Genomic DNA, 23214 nt, shown 5'->3' on the forward strand with positions numbered 1-23214 from the left:
ACTCACCAAAGCGCAAACGCATAAGCGGGCAACGAGGCACAGCTCCAAACGGATGATCAAGATATACACCAGCGGAGACTTCCAAGGATGTCCTGGAGAAAAGTAGACGAGGTACAACAACGTGGGGAGACAGGCAGTAGCAGTAGTAATTCAAAACGACCCGACAACGAATGATAGAAGGTCCGAGTATATGAAGCCTCTGGAGCGCTAATTACAAACTACAACAGGTGCGTGATGGAATTGATAATCGCTCATGAAGCGTGTGGCGGGGAATGCACCAATCAACACAGTACCTTGAAGAAGCGTGTGGCGGGGAATGGGCCAATCCTCACAGAATCCTCACATGTATATGTACCATTACACTTTTCTAGCTTCATACCACAGCTGTATATGTACCACTACACTTTGCTAGATTTATATCACAGCTCCATATGTACCACTACACTTTTCTAGCTTTATATCACAGCTGTATGTACCATTACACTTGGCTAGATTTATATCACAGCTCTATATGTACCACTACACTTTGCTAGCTTCATATCACATCTGTATATGTACACTACACTTTGGTATCTTCATATCACAGCTGTATATCTACACTACACTTTGGTATCTTCATATCATAGCTGTATATGTACACTACACTTTGGTATCTTCATATCACAGCTGTATATGTACCACTACACTTTGCTAGCTTCTCAAGGGTCTGAGATGACCAAAGGGCTCAATGAGCTTTTCAACATTTTGAAAAGCTATGGCAAGTCTGTTTTTATCTCTGGTTCCATTCCTATTACGTTTTTCTCGATTGACCTTTGACCTCTGCACTCCTCTCAGGTATGAAGCGTCCCATGAGCCCTGGCTGGCCGGACGAGGACCTTCCTCCCCGGAGCCGTGGGGAGCAGGATGACGAGGGGGAGGAGGAGGAGGTGGAGGAGGAGGAGGAGGAGGAGGAGGAGGAGGAGCGGAAGGAGGAGGAGCGGAAGGAGGCGTTGCGGCGCCGGCCCAAGCGGGAGCGCCGCCAGGGTGTCGGCAACAGCGGTGGAGCCACTATGTGCCAAGTGTGCAGCATCCAGCTGAACTCCTGCGCCCAGGCCCAGATACACTACCGGGGCAAGACCCACCAGAGGAGGCTGCACCACCTGACCAAGACCACTGGAGCAGGTAGGGACACGGCTTGATCCTAGCACGGAGCGCTAAACATTACTACATTTACTACATCCCGAAAACCACGTTGCCTCACAGCAAGGAGGTCCTTGGTTCAAACCCCAGCTGTGGTTACTTAGCACTGTTGCCTCACAGCGAGAAGGTCCTGGCTTTAAACCTCTGCAGTGGTTACTTAGCACTGTTGCCTCACAGCGAGAAGGTCCTGGGTTCAAACCCAGTGGCGGCCGGCCGATAGTGGGCGCTAGAGCGCCGCCCTCCCTGGTTAAAAGAAAAAGAAGATTTTTTTTTTATTTTTTTTTGGCCCTAGAAATAAAATAAACATGTTTAAAATGAATAATATTTACTCATTTTAAGTATGTTTGTGTTTCCAATGCACAATATAACTTTAATATATCAAATATAAATAATTGTTTTCACAGGAAACAGTCACAGGAAGTGACTGTCTGATAGAGAATCATACCACGTCTATACTTTCCGTAGCCGCATTTCTCTCGGGCTAGACGCAATAGCGCTTACAGTGGGTTCATCGCTGTATCCGTCGCAGCCAATCAGTGCGTAACGCGCTGTGCGTTGAAATATGATGTATTATGATGGAAGCCGGGCGCGTTTTCAAGCGGTCTATATCATCTAAGCAAGCAGCGTCTATACTTTCCGTAGCCGCATTTCCCGCATTTCTCTGATTGGCCGACGTCAGTTTCTACACTGTAGCCACTCTTCGAAGTTGGTTAAGGTTAGAGTTTGTCTTAGAGCGTGACGGCAAGTTCTTTCGACGGTTAAGCTTAGGCACTCTTTCAAAGTTGATTAAGGTTAGAGTTTGTCTTAGAGCAGGGCGATAGAACGCCAGGTAGTTTGCAGGCTGTTCGACGCGGAAATGGGCAAAGACAGTGAGACACAGCTCATCACAGTATTGTTGTGTTGTGCTAACAATAAGCTATCTGGACAGTGGATATACATCAACAGTCTGGGACTGTGGGACAGTGGACATATACACTTTATCAAGCCCTCCTGGACCACGTTTCAACTAAACAGTGAGTTAATGCGGTCTCTCTCTCTCTCTCTCTCTCTCTCTCTCTCTCTCTCTCTCTCTCTCTCTCTCTCTCTCTCTCTCTCTCTCGCTCTCGCTCTCGCTCTCTCTCTCGCTCTCTCTCTCTCTCGCTCTCTCTCTCTCTCGCTCTCTCAACACAGCGTGTTATTGTTGTTGTTAATTTCGCAGCGGGTGACGCATAATGGGTGAATGAATGAATGGTAACTTGTTTAAAATGACAAGATATATATGTGTTCATTATTGCATTGATCATACGTGTACTAGTGTAGTATGAATGAACTCGAGTCTCGACTTAACGTTGGTAACGTTATGTCGAGTCAGCTCAGCTGTCCACTTGGTCAGCTGTCCGCTTGCCCCCCCCCCCCCTTCACCCCCCCCCCCGCGCCCACCCAAATGTAGTTCACACCGGCCGCCACTGTTCAAACCCCAGCAGTGGCTCTCCCTTCCGTTCCTTTCATCTGAGGATTGCAATTATTTGCAATAAAGAAAGTTGCTGTAATTTCCTGCAATTTAAAGTGCAGTGTATAAGGTCGCACAATAGTTTAACGTTGAACACGAAAACACACACACGCACAGGTTAGATTAGATCAGGTTAGATTACACCAGGTAAGATTAGACCAGGTGAGATTACATCAGGTTATATTAGACCCGGTTATATTATACCAGGTGAGATTAGACCAGGTTATATTAGACCAGGTTATATTACACCAGGTTAGATTAGACCAGGTGAGATTAGACCAGGTGAGATTACACCAGGTTATATTAGACCAGGTTATATTACACCAGGTTAGATTAGACCAGGTGAGATTAGACCAGGTGAGATTAGACCAAGTAAGATTACACCAGGTGTGATTAGACCAGGTGAGATTACACCAGGTGAGATTAGACCAGGTGATATTAGACCAGGTGAGATTACGCCAAGTGAGATTAGTCCAGGTGAGATTACACCAGGTGTGATTAGACCAGGTGAGATTACACCAGGTGAGATTAGACCAGGTGTGATTAGACCAGGTGAGATTAGACCAGGTGTGATTAGACCAGGTGAGATTAGACCAGGTGAGATTAGTCCAGGTGAGATTACACCAGGTGTGATTAGACCAGGTGAGATTACACCAGGGGAGATTAGACCAGGTGTGATTAGACCAGGTGTGATTAGACCAGGTGAGATTAGACCAGGTGAGATTAGACCAGGTGAGATTAGACCAGGTGAGATTTGACCAGGTGAGATTTGACCAGGTGAGATTAGACCAGCATGACTGCAGCCACAGGAAGTGCACAGTGGAACAAAGGAACACTGCACACACAGCTGCAGCTTTCACTACCGAAATTCTTTTTGGTGCTGCACGACCCTATACCTTTGTTTAGAGAAAGCCCTGCGATGGAATGGTTGGCGAGTTTTATATACAAGGGGGGGGGGGGGGCTGGTCTGTGATTGGTGTATTGGTAAGATTCTTTAAGATGGTGTGCTAATGCTGTACGGAGCGGTCCAAGAGATGCTTTGCCCTCATTCATATAATGAGAGTTATACTACATAACTCTTGTTTTATGCACATTCTACAAATGCCAATGAAACGTACAGATGATGAAGGGCCAGACACTATTTTAGTAGAATATCACAAAACTTCCAAACATCCGCCAAAAAATATTGTAACAATGAAAATGTTTTTTGGAAATTAGGTTTTGCTGCTACTACTACTGAGTCATGTGACCTGGTGTGTGGCTGGCAGGGACAGGTGGGGCACAGCATTAAGTTGATTAGATGGAGTCAGCCCTTATTACCGGCCCTGCAGACCCAGGCCTTGATTTGGGCTTAGCGGGCTTTGATCCACCTAAGCGCCTCACCAAGCCCCTCATACCCTTGTATATCCCAAGCGTCATCCAGCAGCCAAGCCCAGCCAACTCCACAAGCCCACATCAGACAAACACAACGCTCTTCTGTAGATCTGCCCTATACTGTAAACATAGTAATCACAAGAATCACAACTACCTACCTCATGCTATAGTCTACCCATAATTATATAATTATGTATAATAATTATACTCTGTATGATAGCATCTACAATAGTGCTGTATATACCTTGTATATATACATTTATATAGTTACCTCATATATATATATAGATAGATAGATAGATAGATAGATAGATAGATAGATAGATAGATAGATAGATAGATAGATAGATAGATAGATAGATAGATAGATAGATAGATAGATAGATAGATAGATAGATAGATAGATAGATAGATAGATAGATAGATAGATAGATAGATAGATATCTGTCTAAATAATAATAATGCAGGACCTGTTTAGAGACGTCTTTATTCGGCATGCAACGACATGGGACATGCAATGGGCGGCACACACACACAGGAATACACACACACACATGCATTGTCTCTTTTTCTCAGGGTCGCGATGCGATTGAGCTCTGCACTTAACCCATCCCATCGTCCTTCCCCCAAAGGGCAGCTGGGAGCAGACAGGGCGTCGGCGAGGTACGGCGCCCGGGGACCAATCCAAGTGCTCCTGTCCGTCTTCGTCAAGGATGCGACAGCGTCAGCGATCTGTTGTGCATGTTTTTCCATTGGGGTTATCTTATCGGGGGGGAAACCCTTGCGAGCACGGGGAGAACATGCAAACTCCACACAGAGATACCCCACTTGGGTACCTGGCAACGCGGAAACCTGGTCCCCAAGCGGGAATCGAACCCTGGACTTTCTTGCTGTGAGGCGACAGTGTTAATCACTACACCACTGTGCCGCTAAATATACCTGAATATAATCCTTCTATATACCTACATATATACACCTGCATATAACCCATAACTCTGCATGATAGCATGTACAATAATGCTGTATCCAGAATTGATTACGTCTTTGCATCCCCGAGAATATTTGATAAATACGAAGTGGAAATGACACCCAATGCGCTATCAGATCACTGCTACTTAATCCTGAAAGCAACATTTGGTACATTATCTACCCGGGCCCCAAGATGGCGTTTTAATTCGATGCTGCTTAACAACAAGGAATTCATTACACAAATTAAAGAAGCTCTCACAGTATTCCTACAAGTTAATGCTAACTCGGTGCAAGATCCCAGAATATTATGGATGTCGGTAAAGAGTATGATCAAGGATTTCTCGGATAGATTTACCTCCATATTGCGCAAAAATCAAAACACAAAACTGTCTGAAAAGGAAACGCTTTACTCAACGCTTTTTAATTCTTTAAAATACAACAACTCTACTAGACTAGATAACCAAGTTAACATTCTAAAGACCGAGATCAAAGCAATGTACAGACAAAAATCGGAATTGCAAATACGCAGCACTAGACAACAGCAGTACTTCCAAGGTTCTAAACCTAGTCACCTATTAGCCATGCGACTAAGAATTAATGCAAAATTTGCAGATATAACTGCCATTAGGAAACAACAAGCTCTAGTAACAGAACCCAAAATAATAAACGATACATTCAAAGAATTCTACTCCGATTTATATAACTCAGAAACGACCTTTGATCAAGACAAATTAGACACATATCTTAATCAAATTACTCTCCCTAAACTTACAGATGAAGACGCTAAACAGTTAGAAGTACCGATCACATTAGAAGAACTCAAGAAGGCCATATCCGGAATGAAAAACGGCAAAGCTCCGGGAATTGACGGTATCCCATCAGAAATGTACATTTCTTGCTGGGACATATTTGGACCCTTATTACTAAATATGATCTTATACTCAGTCAAAGAGGGAAGCTTCATCGAACACCAAAATACCGCACTCATTTCAGTTCTTCACAAAAAAGACAAAGACCCCACTGAATGCGGTAGTTACCGTCCTTTAAGCCTCCTCGGAACCGATGTCAAACTGTACTCTAAGATATTAGCCATCAGATTGCAAAAGCATATGACGTCTTTAGTTCATACGGACCAAACAGGCTTCATAAAAGGTCGCCTGATCAATGATAACATAAGGCGAATACTGCACGTACTAGATACAGACAAAGAGGACATCACACCTAAGGCGATACTATCCCTGGATGCTATGAAAGCACTTGACAGGTTGGAATGGTCGTTTCTATGGGCAGTATTGGAAAGGATGGGGTTAGGAAAAGGTTTCATTGATATGATTAAAGTACTATACAAGGACCCATCGGCCATGATTACAACAGGCACAATCATCTCCAAAATCTTTCCGGTATCACGCTCTGCCAGACAGGGTTGCCCTCTTAGTCCCGGACTATTCAATTTATCATTAGAGCCTTTAGCACAATATATAAGACAATCCCAATCCATAGAACCAATCGTAATCAAGGGCACACAACAAAAAATTAGTTTATATGCGGACGACGTAATATTGTTCATGCAAAACCCCAACACCACATTGCCTCATCTGCTCAAGTTGATTGAGAACTTTGGTGATCTATCGGGATTTAAGATAAATTGGCCGAAGTCGGCTTTCCTTCCACTTAACACCCCTGCAAAAAAAGATATAACCCTCCCAGGTGCGATACCGATGGTAAAACATTTCAGATGCTTGGGAGTGGAAATATTCCCCACCATAAGACAAACGGTGAAGCACAATTACACAAAAATACAGAACAAAATCAAGGACGACCTGGACAGGTGGGCAAAACTTAAAAACTCAGTACAGGCAAGGGTATCAATAGTTAAGATGGATGTATTACCAAGAATCAATTTCTTCAGCTCAATGCTTCCGTTACCTCCTCCAGAGGGCTACTGGAAAAGATTACAAACCTCCACATACAAATTTATTTGGAATAACAAACCACCTCGCATAAAAAGATCCACCGCACAGAGAAGTAAAGCAGACGGTGGCATGGCAGTCCCAGATTTTTTACAATATTTTAATGCCTTCACATTAAGACCATTGAAGAAGATATGGTTTGACCCCGAGGCTTTGGTATCTTGGAGAGAATTAGAAGAAAACATAGTAGCCCCACAGAGATTGAAAGACATAGCATACACTAAACTTTCAATCAAGCATTGTGAGCGAGAATTTGGCCCAATAATAACCCATGCAATCAGGACATGGCGGGAAACTCAAAGGAAATTTCCTAACAATCAAGTATGGCATAATCACACTCCCATATTCAATAACAATGCTCTCTTAATGGGAAAACGACCTATAAGATTCCCTGTATGGGAAGAAAGAGGCATACACTCATTAGGGGATATTTTTAATAACAAGGGCCTCTGTAGTTATGTCGAAATATGCATAAAGTTTAACCTCACCGAGTCCACATGGCTTTTTTACATACAGTTAAAACTTTGTATGAGATCTCACGGTGTTCCATTACACATACCAATTGAACACCACAGATACCACAAATTTTTCTATGACAGAAATACATTGGGAGGTTTTGTATCAGGTTTTTATTCACAATTACTAACGTCCTCGTACGAAACCCTTCAACTAGACAATGTCTGGAGGAGGGATATACCAGACCTGGAAAATGACTTTGATTGGCAAGGAGCCTGGGCAAATGTCCGACTTACATCAAGGAACCCGGATCATCAACAAATCAATCTGAACTATATTCACAGGACATACTTGACTCCTATAAGGCTGTGCAAAATGGGGCTTATACAAAACTCCAAATGCTCCCAATGTACAAATGGGGACGAAGGAACATTTATGCACATGTATTGGGACTGCCCACCAGTTAAGGCATTCTGGGAAGATGTGTCCCAACAATTATCAATACTCGTATTTTGGAATATACCTGTACACCCCGCGGTATTGCTATTGAATGATGTTTTTGAGTTTGCAGTGAACCCACAACTAAAAAGATTGGTTTTATCGGGTATCACAGTAGCTAAAAAACTGATTGCATCACGTTGGTTTCAACCGGAAAAAATGTGCCGGAAAGTGTGGTTTCTTACATATCTTGATGTGATATATCAAGAAATATCAACAGCAAGAATTCTAGGGCTCAATGAATCCAAAATGTTAATGTGGTTAGAAGTGGTGGAGAGAATAAAAGCTAGCCTATAATGGTGATGTCTGGTTAGGAGTGAGGGATAATAGAGGTACTATCCAAGAGGGGGTCCGGGAGGGGGGGATTTGAGCTGGAGCATATGTGTGTAGGGTTTTAGAAAATAGGTATTCGGGGTATATTATATACTAACATTTATATAATTGTAACTTCGCTGGATATACACGGTATACGGTTAAAATGTTATTATTGACTATTTTTGTTTTATCCTGTTTCTGTACATGCATATATTTTAACCACCTTTACTGAAAGTTTCATTATACATTGTGTGTTGAGTACTGACTTTTAATAAGTTTTGTTTTGCAATAATAAAAAAAATAAAAAAAAAAAATAATGCTGTATATACCATATATACATAATTATTCTCACGGTATATATTATATACATACATATCCACATCTGTCTGTACATAGTATGACTTACTACCATAGGGTCTACCATAGGGTCTTTATACCCGTATCACTGTACATATTAATACTACAACTCTGTACATACATCTGATTAGCACTATTACAGTAGTACTTATATAGTGTAGTAGTAATATTAATAGCAGTAGTAGTAGTCATAGTATTAATAGTAGCAGTTGTCGTAGCCATAGTGTTACTATTAGTAGTAGTAGTAGTAGTAGTAATAGTAGTAGTAGTAGTAGCAGTAGTAGTAGTAATAGTAGTAATAGTAGCAGTAGTAGTAGTAGTAATAGTTGTAGTAGTACTAGTAATAGTAGTAGTAGTAGTAGTAGTAGTAGTAGTAGTAGTAGTAGTAGTAGTAGTAGTAGTAGTAGTAGTAGTAGTAGTAGTAGTAGTAGTAGTAGTTCAAATATATATATATGTATTTCTTTTTTATACACATGGTGGCGCTGTGCTCCGAGCATCCTATACCATTGTTTAGGGAAAGCCCTGAATATTATGGTCAGCCAACATATATTAAGATACAGGCTGCATGCAAATAACTCACACAAGGCCAGGCTGCACTGGTTCAGAGCAGAGAGGGAAGGTGTTCACCTGTGGGCTTGTTCCATAGAAGTGCACAAGGCCTGCTGTTCTAGTGTTAAATAATACTCATGTCTATCCTAGTTGCACACACACAGTCCTCATATCCCTCCTAGTTACACATACACACAGTCCTCATATCCCTCTTAGTTACACATACACACAGTCCTCATATCCTTCCTAGTTACACATACACACAGTCCTCATATCCCTCCTAGTTACACATACACACAGTCCTCATATCCCTCCTAGTTACACATACACACCGTCCTCATATCCCTCCTACTGTAGTTAAACATACACACAGGCCTCCACACACATGTCAGTGGCGGGTATTGAACCGGTGACCTTTTGGTTACTGGCTGGTAGGGGTGGGAATCGCCAGAGATCTCGCGATACGATACTATCGCGATACTTGAGCCGCGATACGATAGTATCATGATACTCGATATATTGCGATATATTATTATAATATTTTTTTTATCAATTTTTTTATAATTTTTTTTAACTGCAAAGTAAAACTGTCAACATGTTTTATCTAATAAAATAAAGTTCAGTCTGTTCATCTCACTTCAATCATTTTTATTGCAGAACATGGTATTTTCTCAAGCAGACAGATGTAAACACTCAGTAATCTGTGTTGCATGTACCTGACAAACTGAACTGTTTGTATTACAGTCATATTCCAATTTAACTGAATGCACATGTGTGTGTGGACTACTGTACTATTACAGGTATTGAAATGAACAATGCAATTTCCTTATACAAAAAAAAAAAAAAAAAAAAAAAATGTATGAATAATTAAATATCGATACTTGGCGTCCCTGTATCGATACAGTATCGCCACGCAAAGTATCGCGATACTACTACGTATCGATTTTTCACCCCACCCCTACTGGCTGGCCTCTAGGCCATCCTGTCTCCCAGCACCACCACGGTTACAGCTGAACCCGTGCTTCCAGTCAGAGAGGGAGGTCTTGAACTCTACTGAACACTAACGTACAAACTGCAACAACACCCCTAGTTAGAGAGGAGGTGTTTTGCAATCTACTGCATTTCCTGAAAGTAATTTAGAGCAATTTACCCCATACAGAGGAGGACATGAAGCCTTTTATTTCTGTTCCTGCTACAAAGATTCCCCTCACTGCTGGCACATCGATGATGTTCTCAAACAGAGCTGCATTAATTTCACGTTTTCATTTCAAACCTTTATTTCAACTCGTGAGACATTGAGGTTACCCTTATTTACAGTGACAAACTTACAAAACAAAACACAGTTTATAAGAAATGGCATAAAACAAGAGTAAACTAAATAAAATTGCTAAGACAGTTACAAGTCGACACACAGCGGTCAGAGATCATACTTTTAAATGCAGCAAGAGAAGGAAGAATTCAAGACAGACTTGACCAAACGTATCTCCAAAGTTTTTGTTATTTTCTCTGCAGTGTTGCACTGAGTCAGACACATAGACAACACACACACACACACACACACACACACACACACACACACACACACACACACACACACACACACACACACACACACACACACACACACACACACACACACACACACACACACACACACACACACACACACACACACACACACACACACACACACACACACACACACACACACACACACACACACACACACACACACACACACACACACACACACACACACACACACACACACACACACACACACACACACACACACACACACACACACACACACACACACACACACACACACACACACACAGCTGTGAAATAGGCCAGTTATCAGCTGGAGTTGTGTGTTTGGCCTCGTTTCACTGAGTGGTGGCAGCCATTTTTAATTCTCACTTGATCTGTCATCAGGGGCCATTGTCCATCGTCTGGAAATCTGGGGGAGAGGAGAGGAGCTGGGGAGGGGAGAGGAGAGAGAGAGGAGAGGAGAGAAGAGAAGAGAAGAGAGAGAGAAAGAGGAGAAGGGAGAATCAAGATTCAAGAGTTTATTCATCACACACATACCAGGGCATACAGTGAAATGCGGTTGGCCATGCCCGCTATACGATTGTGCAATAAAACAATAGTAATAGTAGTAATAATAATAAGAAAACTAGATTACACATGGTAAATAGACATGTTAATAAATCACTTAAAAGGCACTGGATCCTATGTACACTCCTATACAATGTGCAGTTTTTCTTCTATGTCCCTATGCTATACTTGCTGTTACTAACTATACTATGCAACAATCACAACAAGTTCTTTTCTTAAAGTGTCCTTTTTCCTTCCTTTAAAGTGTCATTTTCTTGTGTTTAAAGTGACCTATGGTGCGTTTGTGAACAGGTTTTTTTTTTTATTTCTTTTTCTTATCCCCCCCCCTCCCACCTCCCCCGAGACACGTCTGTTAACTCATTGACCACCACGCTTAAGTGCGCCAGAGGGCGCTAGAGCGCCACCGCTTTAATCAATGGGAGGAGTGGGAGATTTGCGAGTGCTTAAAATATATCAGCGTCGCAGATGTATTGTTGAAATCAGGTTACCTCACCTGATTATTTAAACCACGCCCGCACAGCTTGGATCATCCCAGAAAAAGAACTATACCATTCCCAGTGGAGTGCAATACCAGCCGGAAGGTGTAGGGGGCGGTATTTGCCCTTTTGCGAGCTCAGACCCATTCCCAACGATAACATCAGGCTGGATGGATGAAAATGAATGGATATTGCTAATAAAAGAAATAACGATTAAAACCCGACTATACTCGTGATTGGCGCTGAACGGTCGGTGAGTTAACCCGACTATCATCGGGTCTGGCGTCCAATGAGTTCAAATGTATAGAGCATAAACATTTAACCTCTGTGTTAGAGGAAAACAGTGAGAAAAACAGTAGCAATAGTAGTAATAGTTGGAACAATGTCAAAGTAACAGACCCCCCTCCCCTCCCTCCCAAATAATAAACCCTCTCCCCCTCCCCACATAACCCTCCCCATTACTGTCGCTACCATCCACACATGTCATATGCAGTTACATCCGTGTACTTCAGTCAGAAGATAAAGTGCAGAGAACAATGTAGTAGAAAAGAGAAAACATAATAATAAGAAAGAAAAAACATGTACAAGGTCCTATTAGGACGAGGCCTTACTTTTTCTCCCCTTCCCTCTCTCTCTCCCTCTATCTTCTCCGTCTCTCTCCTTCCCCTCCCTCTCTCTCTCTCGTCCCCTCACTCTCTCTCCCTCTTCTTCTCTTTTCCTCTTCCCCCCTCTCCTGTGTTTGGAGTATAGGCTTTTGGCCTCTACATCAGAAATAAAAACAAATAGGACAAGGTCAAATGCAACAGGTACCTGAGTTGTATCTCGGAGTATATCAACATATGTCATATGCAAGGCGGCTGGGTGGCGCAGTGGGCAAGGCACTCGCCACTAATGCAGGAGATGCTGGTATCGAGCCCAGCTCTCGGCGTTGCTTCCGGCTTGGCCGGCCGTCATACTAACACAATTGGCAGTGTTAGAGGGTGGGAAAGCCGGTGGGTGGGGATTGGACGTTGTGGACAGCGACTCCTACAGGTCGGTTGGGTGACGCCTGTACAGCAGAAACAGGAAGTATCGGGGGCAGCGTGAGCCTCCCACGCGTTACTCGCCACTGAGAGTTCGAGCTGTCTGGTGAAAAGATGCGACAGGCTGCCTCCTCGTGTACCGGAGGGGACACGTGATGCAAGGCTTCTATCCTCACTACAGCCGACCAGTGGGAGGCATAGTCTAGCAACGTTCAAGACAGGGGAGGGAATAATTGGAAATACGAAATTGGGATGGGAGAAAAATTGAAAAATACGGGCCGTGAAGTCAGGTTACTGCGGTAACGTTAGTTCAAGTCACCTCTCTTCAGTGGGTAGTGTCTTTTTTTTTACCCCTTTCCCCTTCTCCGGGCACTTAGAAAGCATGAGATCAGCTAAGAAGTAAAGTCAACCGGCCCGGTCAGAATACAGTCAATCGTAATAGTTCAGAAACGCTGTGCTTCTGTGGCGGTTTTAAAGGCATGTTCTTTTCCCCCATAGTCCACTTTCAAAAGAGCAGGATAGACGAGATGGAACTTGATCTTCTTCTCGTAGAGTAGTGTTTTAACGCGAACAAAAGTGGCCCGTTGTTTGGCCGTGTTAGTGGCATAGTCAGGAAAGAACGCCATCTTCCGTCCACGCCAGACAAGTCGGTTCCGATCTCCACCCAGGGCCCGGGCTCTGTTTCGGTAGTAGTGAAATCGCACAATCATCACCCTGGGTTTTCCAGCGGGATCAAGGCGGCTCTGGCCGATTCTGTGGGCCCTTTCCAGCACGGGGGGGGGGGGGGGGGTGGATACATGTCCTTGCCCAGAACCTCTGCGAAAAATTCGGACATAAACCCGACACAGTGTCCTCTCCCTCTGCGTTCTCTGGGATATTGATAATTCGGAGGTTGCATCTGCGAGACCGGTTTTCAGCGTCCTCTGCCCGGTTAGCAAGATCTTCACTTTGGGAGCTTAGTTGAGCACATGTCTTTTCCAAGGCCGCGATCGTGTCACTGTAGTCAGAGAGGGTTCCCTCCAACTCAGTAATCCGTTTGTCGTGATCGAAAGTGGTTAATTCAACGGAGGCTAATGACTCCCTCACTGGAGAAAGGGCATTTTCTATTAAATCCAGGAAAATTTCTTTCATGTCCGTGGCTAGCATTGTGTTGAGATTCTGCAAGTCCTCAGGGAGGTTGGGTGGTGCGTCGGTCGCCATCTTAGCGGTATCGTTAGCCTCTTCGGAGTATTGTCGACCTCTGAGCGTACCTTTCTCTGCGTCTGTTTGGCATTTCTTCACGCTGAGTTATACATTTTTACTTCGTGCAAAAATTTTTTGTATAAAGTTTGAAAAAGATAAGGAAAATAGAGTCTGGTTTGTTGAATGTCGGGAGCCACCTCCTCACGCGTCTGTTCCCTTTCACATCGTAACCGGAAGCCTGGCTACATTTAAAAAGAAAAAAATGCAACATTAATTCATACAGTCTGTAGACATGGTGACATGGCGTGATGTCATTTGCGGTCCACAAACCTATCCATTGCGAGTGTCCAGGTTACAATACCTGTCCTAAATTAATCAAATCAGCTTTATATGCTTGGCCTGGAAAGTGCTTTAGTTATAAATTAAGGTTCCGACGGCCTGTCATTCGACATTAGCGCTATAGTGATGCGCCGCCTGATTAATGAATTCAACAGACAGACAGCCCGTCGGGCCATTGTCACCAGCTGTAATCGAGCTGATATAATCACCGGTGTAACTCGAGCGCCCCTACTGGTCACCATTACCGTTAACCCGGCGCACACACGGTGCCTACGTCCTAGAACTGAGATTCCTGCTGGCTGCATCTGTAACGTACCGGAACTAAAGAGCTACTGATTGGTTTGTAAACATGCTTACCCTGGGCATATTAGTAGCGGGCTGAGGGAACAAATTCAATGCCCGTGGTGGAAATGCATTCTTCTCATGCATTCGAATCAACGCTAGAGAAAGCAGAGAGAGAGTGCTTACACCTGCGGGTGGCGCCAAAAAGCGAAAAAACTAAATGAATGACTGCTGCTGCACTGGGACCAAAGATGACAACTCTTTTAATGAAAACAAACAAACAGTTTATATTAGTACTTTTATTTTAACACATTCGGGGCCTAATTAATGTCAAGAGGACCGGGGAATGTAAACAAACGTGGGGCTGTTTGTACAGCTAAATCTATACTTTATAGTATTGCTATCTGTCCATTCTCATTGTCAATTGAGTCCATAAACCGTCCCTTCAAAATGCCTTAAAGAAAAAAAAATTCATCAATAGGTTCTCATTTTATAGCGCCGTGAATATAAGCGTTATACGGGATTTGGGACTAGTATATTTTCTGGAAGGCTAGATATAGGGCTAATAGCTGCTAACGTTATATCCAATGGCATTTCCGCATTTCCGTTTTACAGATGCTACAGAAATAACTCAAACTGCATATGATCGGGACGATCCCAAAGCATGTATGCATGAAAGGGGGGGGCGGGGGACGTCGTTTATTATTATTGATTACCAATAACCGTGTTCGTCTAACTAGCCACATAGGCCGATCGTCTGGATGGCTATCAAAACAATGCCAGATCGGGCTGTAATTTTACGCGAAAAAGATCTTACCGTGGTCCGGGTTGACCCCCCCCCCCCCCCCCCGAGCATTTCCCCGTTATCGATCGCCATCTGGTAGATCGATATGTCCATTGGCTGATGATAAATCCCCTTATTGCATGGTGAAATCTGCGATCCGAAACGTAATCCAAGCTACATGCTGCACATCCAGAATCCTGCTACTGAAATCTCCATTGAAAGTAAAAAAAAAAAGACTGATCCGTTCAGCCACAGGGCACACTGCATTAGCGCGATAGCGCCCCTAAGAGGATCTGGCCGGTATTGCACCTTCTCGAATTCATAGAGTAGGGTAAATCTGCAGTGCCGCTCGGCGACCTTGTATAGGTTATTAAAATGGAATAAAAGCAATAACAACTTCCCACGGATATATCCGTGCCTCTGTCCACAACGGGTGGAATCGAAACACGGAGATCTCCGTGCTTGGGCGGGAATGTGTTAATATTTCAGTGTTATTTCTTCCTTTGTTCCTTGGGCAAGCACGGCTTACCTTGCTTATATGGACGCAGATATGGCCAGGAGAGGAGATGGAGGCTGATAACCATCAACGGAAGGCTGAAAACACCATTATCTAACACAGAATTATATGGGTTATATGCAGGTGTATACTAGGTATATAGAAGGACAGATATGGATATATATATGCGGTGTGAGGATGTGGCCAAGTGGTGGAAAAACAGGTTGTCATTCACCCGGTGGTTGCTTTTTATTTTCTCTGTTCTTTTGCTCCACAGTGCAAAAAAATGGCAAAAACCGTATTTAACATAATTAAATACAAAACGATTAAACTTTTCTATAAACAAAATATCACGCAACAACTAGGCCCTTGGCTATGGGAACTAGCTCCAGCACGGCTGTGTCTCTTCCAAGCCTGCCTCTACTTCTCTTTCCAGAGGAGCTTCTATCCCAGGCTTTATCCCGGAAGCTCTTCCTACAGGGACAAACCAAATCACAACAATCAATTAAATAATACAAAAGAAAATGTACACCTTAAATTATTCTGCACAACATGGACACATCATTCCATACCGACCTATCACAAAACAGTAAACAGTGTTTAGGGCACTTTAAAAATCTATTCCCTTTTCATCATGAACCCCCCCTGTACTCTACCACACTTGGTTCCTTCCAAATCTCACCTCCAGAAAAGGCTTTGGCCTCTCCCAGTTCTGGTTGGGCAGCCATAGTTTCTACAAGGAACCAAGTGGGAGCACAGACAAACGGTATTTACAAACACTTTAAATCCACATAACATGTTATGATTTAACAGAAGCTGTTTGTTTTCTGTGTCTGGGTTTTCTCAGTACCTACATACAAAATAAACTATGCCAAAGGCCTAAACTAAATGTTTGGCAGCATGACCACATGTGGGGATCAGGCCAAACCAATTAAGGCCATTCCAACTCAGAGAACCCATTAACAATACACAATACACAACTATATGCTAGCAAGATGTTATACATAGAAGAGTGGTGTGTGTATGACCAATGTGCATCCCTACTTATAGGGTATGGGATACCCCCATGACATGCGGTATATATAAATGTATATACACAGTATATATAAATGTATATGGTATATATAAATATATATATGGTATATATAAATATATACAGAACATTAACTCCTATTCTAACCCTTGCTGGTTCCCCGCTGTATATGTACCGCCCGCTTCAAATCACAGCCTGACAAATTAACATGAACTTTGTCAAATGAACATAACATGTGGTCCTCACAAGGATAGAAGTACAAGAGCACACACACACACACACTGTGAGAAAGAGAAAGTGAGAGAGTGTGTGTGAGAAAGAGAGAGAGAGAGTGTGTGTGTGTTCATGTGTGCCCATGTGTGTACATTATGTTCGTTCATGTGACATGAGGTCAGGGCTTGTGGGAGAATGTGTAAATCAGACATGTTCCTCTGGTGTGATCATAGTGAGTTATGGCCAAGCCTGCCAATATATCATATAAGCCTGCCAATATATCATATAAGCCTGCCAATATATCATATAAGCCTGCCAATATATCATATAAGCCTGCCAATATATCATATAAACCTACCAATATATCATATAAGCCTGCCAATATATCATATAAACCTGCCCATATATAATATATATGCCTGCCAATATATCATATAAGCCTGCCAATATATTATAAGATACAGATATAGATATAGTACAGAGATGTAAAAATACTTTCTACAGATATATATATATAATATATACTGTATATATACAGTAAGAATCAATATATACGGTATTGTAACTGAGGGGTACAATTCCCTGACTGTATTAATAAGTATGGTATCATTAAACCACTACTGTCTTATGTACATTACTACTGGCCATACAGTACACAGGTATATGATGAGAACACCTCCACAATGACACGGTTCCACACAAAACTGGGTTTAATAGTATTTATTAGCAGCAATGATAGTACATAATATACTTTACTTAGGTTGCGCTTATAAGGCAAAGGAATGTGCGTAGGCAAATCAATAACGTATGTCCATTCTCATATTACGCAGGAGATAATAATACAACCTGAATCTTAGGAATTATATCTATGGTTCTCTAGTAAGGTAGCGGGAGATACTGGTAGGGTCCCTCCGGTTGTAAGCCAGCAAGGGGAGAGGATTTGTCGGTAGTAGAGTCTGGGTCAACGATGAATAGAGAGAATCCAAGTACAGGAGACGGTGCAATAATCTCTTGATCCGCAGACGAATAACAGCTGTTCTCCGTGGCATGCAGCTCCGCATGGAAGAAAGCTAGCCGGCCTCAGGCTTCTGAGAGGCGGGCTCGACGTGGCTCCTCACAGGGTAAATCCCACACAATTGTGGGTGTAGGCGATTCTCCGCTCCATCAATTACAGGACCAAAGCAAAATATAATCCAGCCGAAAAGGGCTATGCAGTCGTCGGTAGGTTATCCAGTGTACATGATCCACACGGTCCTCGTCTAGGGCTCCTCGGGTGAAAGCGCCAGGGTAAGCAGCCCAGCCTGGATAAGCACACTAGCTGGTACGAGGAAACGTTGGTGATGCTGGTCACTGTAGAACGGTAGCCGCACGATACACTATACATAAATAGACTATTACTGACTTAATAGAATAGGTCGAACTCGACGGTACAGCGTTAAACTCTGATACTTCAGTTATTAATTCGCACGCGGTCTCAATGCTCTATTTGGGGCCAAACAGGCCATACTTCACCGCACGTTGTATCGTGGGTGAGGCTTCAACTTATTGGGTAACACGAACTAGGTTAACTAACTGCTGTATTCACCTGCGCCGTATTTATACGTTAGGCGAACAAACTAGTACCAGCCTTATTCCTGTCTCGTATCCTTGCGCAGAGCCGTTCATGCCCAGGCATGTCTTGACGGTGACTTTGAACTCGGCTTTGGGGGTATGGCAGTGGCGCCTAAGGGACCGCTGTCCAATAGAGAACGAAATATTATGGTCTGTACTAGGTTAAAGGGATATTCCGTGTATATGTACAAGGAATACACAAGGGATATCAGACGATATACAAATCCTATGCAATATATATCAATCAATAAATATATATATTCGGTTTAATCTGATCCTTCGTAACAGGTATATACAGCATTATTGTACATGCTATCATGCAGAGTTGTATGGGATATATGCAGGTGTATAAATAGGTATATATAAGGATTATATGCAGGTATATTCAGACAGAAAAATCACAACTATCCATTTAGCTCGACTAACTATGTAAATGAAGGTAGATGTCTCTGTAGATGTTGAAATAATTTCTCATCCAGCCTTGTTGTAAAAGGAACCAGCATCACTTTGGAAATCATTCCTGGAATCAAGACTCCCGCAGCGTTCAATTCAAGTGTTTTCTGGCTCCACCAGCAGGGGGCGAACCGTCCTCCCATCAGCTGTTGGCGTCCAAAGTACGTTCCAAAAATAGAGATAAGTGCACGCGTTGTTATGTAAATATATGTTAATTAGCCCCACTACGCTTACGAGAACCTACTGATGTTTGAGATTCAGCCAGGCGGCGTGAATACTTTCCCTAAGGGGGTTGCACTTTTGCGCAATCTGATTGGCCACTGACGTTTCTGGTCATGTGACATGTGCGCCAATCGTGTGACGCCTAGTTCTGCGCCTATTTCCGGGTCTAACAGCCTGCAAACTACCTAACGCCTAGTTTATCACTGGTTAAGCTTAGGCGACTCTTTCAAAGTTGGTTAAGGTTAGAGTTTGGAATCAGGGCTGGTGTTCTATCGCCCTGCTCTAAGACAAACTAACCTTAACCAACTTTTACAACAGGAGAAACGTCAGTGGCCAATCAGATCGCGCAAACCGAACGCGGAAGTGCAACCCCCTTAGGGAAAGTATTCACGCAGGCCAGGCGTGCGAGCGGTTACGCTTCTTTCCCCAGCAAGGTTGATAAATCCAAGCTGCAGCTGTATTCTGCACGTAAATATACATGCGACGTGCAAATGGGTTGATGAACGGGGCCCTTTGTTTGTTGGAGAGAATATGTCAGGAAGGAAATTACATCTGAGTGTGCAGGTGGGAACAGAGAAAGGGCACAGAGTACCAGGAGGAAGGAGGGAGAGAGAGAGGGAGGGGGAGGGAGAGAGAGGGGGGGGGGGGCAGCGTGATTACTTTGGGCAGCCGAAGAGTGCTTCCGCATTGCTCCAATTGGCCAGCGCTGGCCAGCGCTCTCCTTCGTGAATACCAGCTCTACGCACGAGCGTAGAAGATCGCAAGTCACGTGAAACACTGCAGACCACTGATTGGTCAGAAGAGAGACGCGTCACTCGTTGGAGCGTCTCCAGAAAAACAGAAAGCCGCCATCTTTATTGTCTCGCTTAGGATTTCATTTGCAGCAGGAACAAGTGCAATAAACAAAAAAGGATACAGTCACTGTGTATTCTGCCTCATTTATTGATGAAACAAAACCGACATCAACACAATTTGCCACCGAGCGGAGAGTTTAGTCTCACAAAAAGATTGCTGACTTGTTAAGCTTGTTGTTAGCAGGGAGCTCCAGTAGCTCACCGCGTATCTCGGCGCTATTGCAGCGTCGGGGACAACCGTGCGCGTCACGGATCTGGGGTACACGAGTTCGACTCCCGGACTCGCCGTATTTTCTCAGAGTGTCTTTCCCCCCGATCTATACCCTATTCAACCTGTTTCTGTCGGTCGTGCTTGACCAGAAAAAGCGATAAAAACGCTAAAAGAACCAGCTGACTGGTCAAAGTTTAAAAAAAAGCTTGTTGTTAGCTTAGGTGTTGTTGTGCTAGCATTTTAGCATGGCTATCGTACATAGCGTGATCATTATAACTCGCTATTGATTGTTTGTACTAGTAACTAATGGTTAATGCTAGTAGAATAGACACAACGTGAGGTAATCACCATCCATTTTAAACCGGTTATTACCTAATGCTAATGTTAGCAGATAGACGCGAGAGCCTAGGTAACGTTAAAGCAATGCGAGGTAACGGCAGAATAGAAACAACGAGAGTCTCGTTAATGTTGTTATTGATTGATTGAAAACTGTGTTTTACTCTGGCTTGCGCCTACAGGGCTGTACGCTAAGCTTTTTCACTAGGGGCACACTTGCCCCTAAATTAGAAATTTAGGGGCAAAAAATATGTTTTAGGGGCACATTTTTAAATAACAATTTTACCATTATAGTGCAAAAAAATATGTTCCTCCTGCCTCATTACTGTGGTCCTTTTATTTAACATTTAAGTGCTTTTGTTGTCAGGTTTGTATCTTTTATAATGAACCAACTAGGGCTGGGCGATATGGCCTAAATATGATATCACGATATTTTCTGACCTTTCGGCGATACACGATACACATCTCACAATGTTTTTCTTTTTTACCCCAAACAATTCATTATGAGGCTTACCAAGACAGTATGAGTTTGCAAGCTAACATTAAAGACAAAATAAAATACCCATGCATTTAGCATTTTTATATTATATATTAGATTTAGATTATTGGATTATTAGATTATATATTGCATATTTAGCAATGAGATATTATATGATTTAGATATGAAATATGATGAATTGAAAATGGGGGACCCTGATGTAAACAAGACAAAAGTCTTTCTCTGGTCTGCATCCCCTTAACAATTGTATGTATTGAGCTGTACTGTACCCATTCTGCAATATGTTAATAAAGTTTTAAACCAATCAATCAATAAATAAATAGCATTTTAGCATTTTTATGAAACTACTGTATATTTGTATGTCTCTAAATGTTTTGATGAATTGAAAATGGAGGACCCTTATGTAAAAAAGCCGAAAGTCTCTCTGGTCTTCATCCTCCTGTACTGTATTGTACCCATTATGCAATCTGTTAATAAAGTTCTCATTCATTCATTCTGACGGAAAAACAGAATAATTTTGATTGACAGTAGAGTCTGCCAATTACGTCACAACGCTTGCACCCGCCCTGCTGTTCTTAGCACCAATCGGCAAGCGCATTCGTTTTTGACTTCCTGAATGCCCTGTGTGCTGACATCAACAAAGCTACTTACATTAGCTCCCCGCGGCCCACGAGTAGGAGACCAGTGCTGCAGGATGACTAAATGAGGCATAATGATTTTACCTCAACGAATGTTATAATAAAAGCCTTTCCATACATCTGTCTGATTGAAAACTTTATTAACAGACCGCGGAATGGGCATATCTCAGCACAGGCTGAGATATGAACGAGTAACGTGTGGACCAGATTGACGCGACACAAGGTTTACACAACAGCCCCCACCCCTTGTTTTATTGTATTTGTACCTGTACTACCTGCTGTCAGCTGTTTATCTCTCTCTGTGAGCTTGATTAGCTCACGTTAGCTAGCGTTAGCTCCGCGGCTAACCCTGAACTAAATCAATGACATCATTTCGAGTAGTTTTCACTGCACATAGAAGCAGCCAAACAGCGGGAGAATTTCGGGAGCATATGGCCAAAACCCAGTTAGGAACCATCGATTCCCATCCATACTACTAACTTTACTTTTCTTCATAGCTAAATCAGACAGTCAGCCAGTCTATCAGAGTGAGTGCTCAGTTGATTTTCCCCGCTGATCATACCTGAGTGCTCAGCGTCATCACACGCCTTGGATCATTTAGGAGTGAAAATGCGAATGCAAGGCTTGAAATCCCTACTCGCAAGCCCGCCCCCAAATATTATTTACCAATCGCAACGGCCAATTAAAGGGGCAATTTGCGATGAGATCATCGCAGCGTACAGCCCTGGCCTAGCTCGCGGACATAGCTATGCTGGAGCTCTCAGCTGTACACCAGCGGCGCCCGCCTCCCCACAGGGAGACAAGTACGTAATGGCGTATAATGCGCATGCGCGCGTTACCGGCGTAGGCCGCATTATTGCTGGCCAATCAGAGCAATGCGGAAGCACTCTTCGGCTGCCCAAAGTATTCACGCGGGGGGGCAGTGTACAATATATACACACATTGCCTGTGGTGCATTTTTCCCTATTGTTAGGTTTTAGTGAGTTTTTCCTTACCTTAGCGTGGGGTATGTCTGGGAGTGTTGCATTTATTTATTTTGCATTTATTTAAAAGATTTTGGACCTTATGGTGTTCTTGTTTTGTTCTTGACTTATTGTGATGTTTCTTCTTGACTTGTTTAAAGGGGAACTATTTTTAAAAAAAATCACTATTTGGGCACTTTTACACAATTCCTGTGAGTTTATGGAACACCTCTGTAATTATAATTTTTTTTAATTCATTGTTTTGTATTTCTAATCAAGTCCTCAAAAACAGCATTTTTCTACCTCAAGATCTCGAGCCGTTTT

General features: G+C 43.0%; 1 protein-coding gene across 1 annotated transcript in view; it reads left to right on the plus strand.

Moving 5' to 3' along the window:
- Positions 1-1049: 1049 nt before the first annotated feature.
- The window catches only part of LOC311237807 (zinc finger protein 385C-like), a gene marked incomplete at both ends in the record, with an annotated part of 115603 nt that continues 93438 nt past the window's right edge, over positions 1050-23214 (plus strand). The window contains one exon of the mRNA XM_084325784.1: positions 1050-1161. Within this exon, the coding sequence (XP_084181910.1) occupies positions 1050-1161 (112 nt within the window). The remainder of the gene's footprint in view (positions 1162-23214) is intronic.

Source organism: Notolepis coatsorum (assembly GCF_963971535.1).
Source record: "Notolepis coatsorum genome assembly, chromosome: 12".
NCBI lineage: Eukaryota > Metazoa > Chordata > Actinopteri > Aulopiformes > Paralepididae > Notolepis > Notolepis coatsorum.